At 38.5% G+C, this 9,690-nt stretch overlaps 1 protein-coding gene across 2 annotated transcripts; it reads right to left on the bottom strand.

Annotated features, from left to right (window-relative positions):
* Positions 1–396: 396 nt before the first annotated feature.
* Positions 397–8,348, bottom strand: LOC147857710 (translocation protein-like protein). 2 transcript variants are annotated; one of them, XM_087327045.1, is made up of 5 exons: positions 8,223–8,348; positions 7,644–8,045; positions 6,649–6,850; positions 1,144–1,378; positions 397–1,058 (listed from the first exon to the last, which is right to left on the bottom strand). In XM_087327045.1, exons 1-5 carry the CDS (start codon positions 8,262–8,264, stop codon positions 773–775), a joined length of 1,167 nt encoding a protein of 388 aa, XP_087183171.1. In that variant the 5' UTR covers positions 8,265–8,348; the 3' UTR covers positions 397–772. The 2 variants fall into 2 exon arrangements, with proteins under 2 accessions (XP_087183171.1, XP_087183172.1); XM_087327046.1 differs by having other exon boundaries at positions 7,644–8,042; positions 8,223–8,281.
* Positions 8,349–9,690: the final 1,342 nt, after the last annotated feature.

Genomic DNA, 9,690 nt, shown 5'->3' with positions numbered 1-9,690 from the left:
ACAAAGAGACTAAGGTACACCAGAAAATGAAGCTTTGCATTTGCTCAAACGGTGGTAGAAAGGTACCACAATATTCCCAAGATACTCAACATAAGATATAAAGATTACCGTATGTATGGAGTACTGTAATGCAAATCTTTTAGCACACAACACAATATGGTGCATCCACAACTTACATGCTCGAACCATTTTATCTATATGTTGAAACCCCAACTCCAATAGTAACAATGGAAAGAGGTTTGCATGATGTAACCCTTAAATCACATCAATTGCAGGATAGATCAATTAACTCTAGATAAAAATAAATGATCAAATTATGAACCCAATAACTAACGTTGGATTACGTTTACTTGAAAAATCTGTGTTAATGTCTTAAAACATGGCAAATCACTGATTGGAGGCTCACTCCATAAGAGAATTAATATATTCTCAATATGTAAAACATCTCTGAAAAGAGTATTATATGCTTTACTAAGCCAAAACATATATGCAATTCCATCATTTCCTAGCTTTCTCTTACCTCAAAGAGATCTAACAAGTACAACGATAAGCGAGATCAACAAGATCAGTTACAATGTGTTCACAACACTCATATCGTGGAACCAATGGTGAATGGGTTCATGTCCATGCAGCTAAGTCTATAAACATTCACAGACATCATTTTAATATGCAGAACACCATTACAAGGAACTGGGTTTACAGCCATGAAGCTCATCTTTATTCATCCATCAGCTTCATCATAAGACAAGGAACAGAACATCATTATAGGGAATTATTCATGGTTGATAGTAAACTGTGGCGTATGAATCCCCTCTGAAGAAGATTCGGCACCATCAACTTCATCGGGTATCTCGTAGGTATCAGCATTTAACTCCCCCTTTGGTGTCGGTGCATCATTTGAAACTCCAAGCGGCGACTCCTCCACACCACTATCAGATGTCACAGTCATATTTGTATCATTTTGAGCAATCGGAATATCTGCTTGCTTTCCAGACAAGGCCAATTTTGGAGACCACTCTAGAACATCATCGATGATATTTGATACTTTCTTTTGATACCTGAATTAAACAAAATGTGTAATAATCAAGGCTTCAAAAATGAAAAGATAAAAGGGGTAAAAATGCAATGCGAATTGAAACAAACCTCGTTCGAGCTGCTTCATCAGGTGCATAATGAATGCAAAACCATGTGACCAGGCCTAAAACTAGAGCAAACGCAAGTCGGGAGGTCCATTTTGGAGGCTTCTCATCCTCTTTATTCGGTTCAGGCCAGAATCGAAGCAATTCCTTGAAAGATGCCTCCTCAGCAAGTATGTTAGGAAAAAACCAGATTCGCTTCCCAAGTAGCACCCATATCACGCCAAAGAGAGCAAATCGCACTGTCAGTCAAAACATCACATTGGGAAGAAAGCACCAGAAATGAGTGGTATGTCCATTTGAATATAGGTATTAAACACATTTGGAACCATGAACCCATCCTATATCAAGAAAAATAAGTACTCTAAACAATGTGGAGGCAAGCAATAGAGTGAAAATCAAATCAAACATACTTATCTTCAGTTATGATATAGTCATGCCAATATGGCATAGTTATATTGAACATTGGCACCCTATATCAAGAAAAAGTACTCTAAACAATGTGGAGGCAAGCAATAGAGTGAAAATCATATCATAGTTATCTACAGTCATGATACTATAGTCATGGCAATACGGCAGTCATATCGGTCATCTCTGAAATGTCTATACCAGGACTCTTCATTTCAACTGGACATATATATACAAACACATGTCATATGGCATACACACCCAAATCCTTGAAACCACTGATTCTGAGACTTCAGATCAAACTAAGTTGAACATAATAAAATCATACAATTGACAAATGTTTCATTTACTTGTCTCAGATTTCAGCAGAAGGGATTATTGCCTCTTTCATATAGAATTATGAGCTCCTCGTAGAGCAGTGTTCAAAAGATGTCTCTTCGTTCAGGAGGACATAATAGGATATAGAAAGGGCCTCTTCAGGAGCAGAGCCAAAACTCACAAAATCCACGTAGGCAGAGAACTTCAAAAGATTACTGCTGCACTGATACCACTAAGGGCACTCCCATTGTGTACAAGTAAGCATCCCAACCATAGGCGAGTTAACATAAACTAGTAACCTTTCTTAGGTCTCATTCCCGAGTATGGTGTTATAGTGACGTATTTATTCTTTTCTTCAACTTTGGGTGACAGAATTTAAGCCTCAGTATTAGAGTTGGTTTTTCTTTAGTATATGGTCAACAACTTTCCTACTAATTCAGCAATTGATCACAATTAGTGTCTGGGTTTCTTTTGCTGCATTTCCAAATGTATGCAAGAAAGTGTGAACAATTTATTAAATTTCCTCCTCTTGAGTTGTGTTGCTTGCAATTCCAGTGATATATGTTGCATACCTCACCAGCAATCTTAAATGTAGGATTGTGGATCATAAGAATGAATCAGATCCCATTCCTCAAAAGTTCCATGATCTTGTCCCTTCAAGCAAAAACTTCCACCTGTTAGACTAAAAACTTGTAGAAGGGAAAGGTTGTGGCTCTATGATGCAAATTTCCTCATCAATAGTGGTAGCTGAATTGTATCTACTCAGGAGAAATCTCTTCACCTATTGGACCATAACTATCAAATGCGACTAAAGAGTGGATAGTCTCATGCCTGCCACTTCTAATCATCCTCTAATGCCCATCTGAAGTGGTAGTTCAATCCAATCAAATTATTTCAATAAGGAAATGTATTTAGCTACAGAGCTCATTAATCAAATGTTTGTGATAGAAGATCATCAACATTGATTCTCAAGGCTCAAGATGGACGAGAAATCCAACCAATCATTGATTTGAATAATAGAAGCAGAAAGAAATTTGAAAATTTTAAAGCATATTTCCAGATGCTAAGTTTCATAAGATCAGAAAAGGTTGTCGAAGTTCTTGCTCTCCTAATACCGAAGGATTGGAAAAGGTATGGAGAATAAAACTCTCAGTTTGGAAGACGATGCCCCATAGCAATGGCCACATTCTTAGATGGTTTTATGCATGATGCATATAGCTACTATGCATGGGATGAGGGATGGTGAGGAAACATGGTATCCAATGTTGGTTAGTGTGGTGCAGAGAGGCAATGACATAGGAAACTGCTTACAACTGGGTGTCCTCAAGGGGATCAGAAAAATCAAGCTTAGCTGTATGACCAAACTGTATGGGAGACCCCCTTAGTCAGGTAAAGTGATCATTACTCAAACAGTATTATCCATGTTTTGTAATGGTAATCAAATTTGCCAGGAAAGATCTACAGGGCTATCAACTTCTCAGATTATACAACCTTTCCAGAATTCTTTGTGGAAGGGTTCCCACCCTTTGCTCTACTGTAAATTCTCCCTCACATGGAACCAGGGAAGTGGGTCCCTTCCTTTTCCTTTGCCTGTTTACCGCTACTAACGAAGTCTCAGTTGATTGTCTTTCCTTTAGTACAATGATGTTTCAGTTCCCTAAGTTTCTCAAGTCCAATGCAGAGCTGCAGCAGACAGCATGCCCACCAAGCTTGGATACAGTTTCCAGATAGGAAACCCACGGATCACAGATGATATCTCCCCATGGCCTTCGCGTTTGGAAGTGTCCTTACTTCTCAATGCCCAGGCATCCACCCAATGCATTCTTTTTGATGCATTAGGAGTTGGAACATACCAAACACAGTAAAAAATTTCAATGCACATTCTGCAATAGCCAGTCATCTATGGCTGCTTAAAACCAAGACAAAGTGAAGCCCAATAACCTTCGTTAGTACTTGGACAGAGGATTCATTGTTTCAACGAAAAAGTCTACCAAATGACCCTCCATCCTCTGTTTTTTCGTTTATGGTTTTGAGTTACTCTTTCCATGTGCAATACGAAGTTAGTGCAATCCACAGCAAGCAAGAAGGGCTTCGTCCTTCCTCCTTTCTTAGTGTCTTGTTAACTAAACACTTTAGATTTCCCTGACAAGTTCCCTAGCTCTCTCGAGCATAAGAGTTGAGCACCAGACTTTCCAATAATGCTTGCCAACCAGGGATTTATGCATCATTGGTATTGCGTGTTTAACGTTCTAATCTGACTTCACATCCATAGATTACTATAAATGCATAGGCTGGTAAGGAATACATGTGTTGTGCAACTAGGGAGGGGCTGATATCAGATTCGCATCTGACCTTTAGGCAATCGCATATACAATTTGAAATGGTCCGGGCTGTTGGACCACGTCGAACCACATCTCCCAAAAATTATCAATACATTTGCCAGAAAACTATTTTTACATATTGAGGTCGGAATGGGATCAGGAGTGTCACGTCTTACAGAGATGCCTGGATCAAACGCTTGATCGAGGAGGGAAAATGGAAATACAACAGGTACTTAGCCTTTGATTGCTACCCACCACACAAGGAAATAGCCAAACAGCCGATTGTCTATAGGCCAAATGAGCCGCAACTAGCAGGCTGCAGGTTTGGCATGTGGTCAGCAATTCATGTGTGTGCATGTGTATACATCCAATTGTAAAGTGATTCACTGCAAGTTATAAGTCACCATTAAGATATGCTTTTCAAAGAGGTGGCTCTTGGCAGCATGAGAGACCCACATTATTCAAACCCCCAACTAGTTTGATGAAAACTATTAGAGAGATGAAGTAATGTTCAGAAGAAATGTCCAAATAAATCAGGCAGGATCACACTGTAGGAAAATCTGAAATGGTCAAACAGCCAATAGTAAACAGACCAAAAGGAGCCACAACCTGTAGACCGCAGGATTGGCATGTGGTCAGTAATTCATGTGTGTGGATCAACACATGCATCCAATTGTAAAGTAACTCACTGTCAGTTACTGGTCAGCAAATGAGTCAACGCTAAGATCTGCTGTTTAAAGAGGCTGCAATTGGCAGCATTATTTGAACAACCCTCTAGTTTGTTTAAATTTTTAATTCAGTTTAGAGAGACAAAAGAGTAATGTTAGAGAGGAAATGTCCAAACATAGTCAATATACTCTCTCCTAGTATGCTGGAAGCTCCAGTAACCCACACAGCCATCCAGTAAATAGGTGACCTTGCATGTCACAACTTAAATGCAGGTTAATAGAATGTGGCTTACTGCTAACCTCCAACAAGGGAAAAATAAAAGGGCATATGTTTTAACATCTCCAGCACACGGAATAATGTATAGTATGAGCCCATCAAAACTTGTATGAGGAATCTGTTAGTTCAAAACTAGGGTCTTGCAATGATTCTTAGCATAAATCCGCAATGACAAAGCTAGCAATCACAAATAGCATCAGCTTGTTCCAGAAACCCCAATTTCTGTCGAAATGTGATCCTATATACCTTCTAAGCACAAGGAAAGATGCTGTACAAGCACCTTGTATTGATCAGCTTGAGATTTTTTTCTTTTAAAAATCAGAAATTCTAAATTGTACCTATTACACGACCCTACAGCAGGTTTGTGCCATGATTAAAAATAACTAAAACGGGATCTTCATCCCACAATTAGAAAAGTGGTTGCAGCAGAATATCTGAAGAGGCACAGTTCAACAGAACCAAGTGCTGAGAAGATATTGCTGAAGACCCACACTTGATGGGATTAGAGCCTAGATTTAATTCTTAAGGTTCAAATATTTGGCATATTTGGAACAGTCCCATTTACGCATTGTGTTTAATACAGTCCGATGAACAAGAATTTCCACTTCTATACCAAATTCGTCACACATACTAGAACATATTCTTCTGGTGTGACCTCATAAATTAGCATCAACTCAAATTTTCCCCCACTGTGCTAGAAATAAAAATGTAAGCAAAGCTGGAAGTGCGACCTTCATCCTGTGTGTCAAAATATTTTCCAATTGTAACAGGACGTTTTGAAAACACAAACATAAATGTATCTTTTATTTTGCCAAATCTTCAGTAGAAGTTACCCATACTTTCAAAAGCAGACACTGATGGCTGCAAGGAGATTTGATTAAAAAGTGGAAAAGTCTTGATAAATTTGAATGAGTGAAGGAAATGAAGAACCAAAGACACTGATGGCATGCATCAAGAGTTCCAAAAGCCACTTGACAAAAGAATCTGTTATATATAATCCTTTTCACATCAATACAAATAATGGGGAAGAACATTAAAGCTCTTATAACATCTCATGATCTGGCAGTTTAAAAGAAAAATAAATTATAACGGAAAGGTAAGGGAGTCTAGAAGGATGAAGCAGATATTTACACATACAAGAAGTCTGAGTTGCTGTCCAAAAGTACAGAGAAAGAACCAAGTATAGTAAGACTTTACTATACACATCTGATTTACAGTATATTTATTATTTGAAGTTAACCTCATCATATGCTTGAATCTCACTGTAAAGCAAAACTGAACAATCCCACCAACATTATATATCATTTGATGGTGATGCAAATGATAAGTCAAGGGAGAACAGTAGAGAGGCTTTTTCCATTCATGCCAGCTTTAGGAATAACAGGAACGAATTCACTAATAAATTTCGTTTTCAGAAAGGATCATAGTGCTATTTTTAGGTTCAATTAATTTTCCTTTGATATTTCTTCAACACGTTCTTATATATAATATATATTGCAGAAGAAATAAGATCAACTTACAGAAAAGAATACTCAATATGGTGGATAAGAAGGTCAAGCACGTATAGAGAACGACTAATTTGCATGGATGGGGGAAGACTGGAAATAAGCAGCATGCCAAGGTTATGATTGGAACAAAGAATGAGAGCACAGTTTGCCATAATGGTCTCCTCCTTTCAAAAGTCCAAGCAAAGAACGCATCATCAACAGAGAAAGTTTGATCCTGACAAGAGAAGTTACAAATTCCTAAAACATTAAATATTGAAATACAGTTTACAAGACTAATATATTCCATTCTAATGTTAGTTCTAGAAAACTAGTGCCATAATTTATAAATTAAAGGCCCCAACATGGAGAGAGAAAAAGGAGATTTAAAAAGATTTTACAACATATATGAATATATATAATATATATGAAAACTACAGATATACCACATCACCAGTTCCAAATAGTAGGTGATAGCGCATACAAATAATTATGTTTCTGGGATAATTTAATTTGGGGATCCAAAATTACACTATGTGAAGGTATGCATTTGATAAATGAACCAGAAATACTTTCTGGCTCATTGCTTCATTGAAGCCCATAATAATAGATATTAAAAGTGAAAGGAATAGTCAATGAACAGGCCTGTTTTTTGCAATACCTAATAAATGCAATATACGGTGTACAAGAATATACTCCTGGAAGTATCTAATTCAGGTCCATATACATTATTGGAGAGCATTCATAAGAAAGTGTGCACTGCATGACAAATGCAGAATTTATGCATCTACTGTGAATGCAATTGAGTTTGCAGCAGCTTTTGCAACTTTAGTAAAATGTAAACATGCATGACAAAGGCAGAATTTCTGCATCTAGTGTGAATGCAATTGAGTTTGCAGCATCTTTTGCAACTTTAGTAAAATATAAACACGTTTAGCATAGCCCATTGGAAAGCTCTAATCTGAAAAGACAATCCAGAAAATTCAAGGATAAAAGTGTAGAAAAGGAGAATAGAGATATGTAAAGTGTACCGGATAGAGTTCAAGGCGTGCAGGCCACTTAGACAGCTTGGTCTTGCCCGGCCTGGGTGTCTTGAGGACACGATCACATCGAAGGATGAGCTTCCTCTTCAACAGGAGATTCCCAAGATCCTCTTCAGATTCAATGCCCACACCATTATTGAGATTGCTGTGATTATTAGAGGCCGCATTATTAGCACCAACACTAGTGTTAGCAGCAGTGGGGGTAGGAGAAGAGAAGGAAGGCCTGAGGTCAGTGTGAGTTTGCAAGAGGGACACAAAGTCTTTCCCTTTGAAGTACTCGATGCGAGTGTCTTGCAGAACTGCCCATCGTGATTCCAATTCCTTGTGATCCCTCACCTTCTCTGCAAACACCTGAACCGGATCCACAACCTTCTTCTGCTGTTTCTGCTTCTGCACATACCATCAAAATCTAACATCAAAATTCTCTGCTCTTTCCTGTTTTTACATATAAGTAAGAAAAAACAAACACAAACTCCTCTCTGCTTTCCCTCCCCTGTTACAAGTAAGAAAGAAGGGACAAAGACAAACAAAAAAAAAAAAGAGAGAGAGATTGGGAGGAAATTAGACCTTCACGGCAGGGACCGGCTCGGAGGCTTTCTTCCTGGCCATATTTGGTGCAGGGGCAGGGCAGGGAGATCTTCCTCTTCCTCTTCCTGCTCCTCCTCCTCCTGATCTTCTTCAATTTTTAAGGATCCAAATTAACAAACTGAGTGTTTTGTTCATTAAAAATGACTTCCTTGCCTGCCTGCCTGCTGCTTATGTGTGTGCCATGCAAACCCTGCGGATACATACATGTATGTATGTATATAAACACACCCCTCTTCCTCTCCCACTCTCACCATGCATGCATGGGGGGGGGGGGGGGAGGGTGTCGTCTACATACATACATATTGATAATACATATATATGTACACACCCACCTATCATGCACGTATTCGATCAAACTCATAACTTAATCGTAAGACTTTGATGTCTACAGAGGTTTAGAAATTGGATCGTGCAACCTATGCCCAATCATCGCGACTTTCAAATCGATGGTGTCCTTAGCAATTGGAGTCCCTAACTTAAAAGCATAATTAACAATCTGTAACGGTTCGGTTCGGTTCGAGAGGGTCCAAACCGAACCATTTAAAAAAAAATTAACCTGAACCAAATCGAACTGAACCACGAAACCGTTAAACCGAATCGTTAAACGTCATGGGCTACTCTCAATAAAGGGGACTAGCTACCCCTTCATTATAAACCCTCTTCATTACGAACAATGTCTTTAAACGTTGTTGAAACTCTATCGATGAGGCAAAGCTCTCTTCATTTGAATTTTGTTTATATCAACATCCAAGGGATAACGTAAAGTAAAATTCAAATTTATTTTATGTTCATCTCTTATCCTTTGCCCGAGAAAGAAAGGAAGGAAGATATATTAATGTCTTCTAAGGCCAAATTTTGGCCCATGAGACAATTGGTGTACAATAAAATAGGGTGTCTACCCAATCATCGATTCTTTATATCGAGAGTATCTAATAGTTTGGGGAGGGTGGGTGAGGAACCGAGTATGTCTCGGTATTTTGCCCTTATCTCGGCGTAAGTTGGACACTTGCATGTAAAGTGGTACTCATCCTCTATCTCTATGTGACATAATCTACATATCCTTTCCTCTCTAAGGACTCCTTTAGCACGACCATTCTCAATCTCAAGTTGGTGAGATGATATTCTAAGTTGCCCAATGGTAAACCTTAGTGCATTTGGAAAGAATGCATCTAGATATTTTTGTCGTGTAATGAAACCTAACTTAGAGAAGTGCATGAAGTGTTCCTTATAGTACAACATTTTAGATGGGAGTGGCTCTAATGGGGTGATCCATTTATACCTAGTGAAAATTTACAATCCTCATGAGAGATTAAAGTGTTATCAATTGTGTGGTTGTACCTAAGGGGAGGTATTAATGTCTAAGACCATTTGCAAGAAGCCAACTCACCATCATGTCATACCATGAGCTAGTATAACCGGACTCATATAGAGATCGAGATGCCTCAAA

This window comes from Azolla caroliniana, unplaced genomic scaffold, assembly GCF_043228905.1.
Source record: "Azolla caroliniana isolate FFs.n. ecotype wild unplaced genomic scaffold, voAzoCaro1.0.p SCAF_11, whole genome shotgun sequence".
NCBI lineage: Eukaryota > Viridiplantae > Streptophyta > Polypodiopsida > Salviniales > Salviniaceae > Azolla > Azolla caroliniana.
Note: the sequence above shows the minus strand (reverse complement) of the source record. Positions and strands in the feature narration are given on the sequence as shown.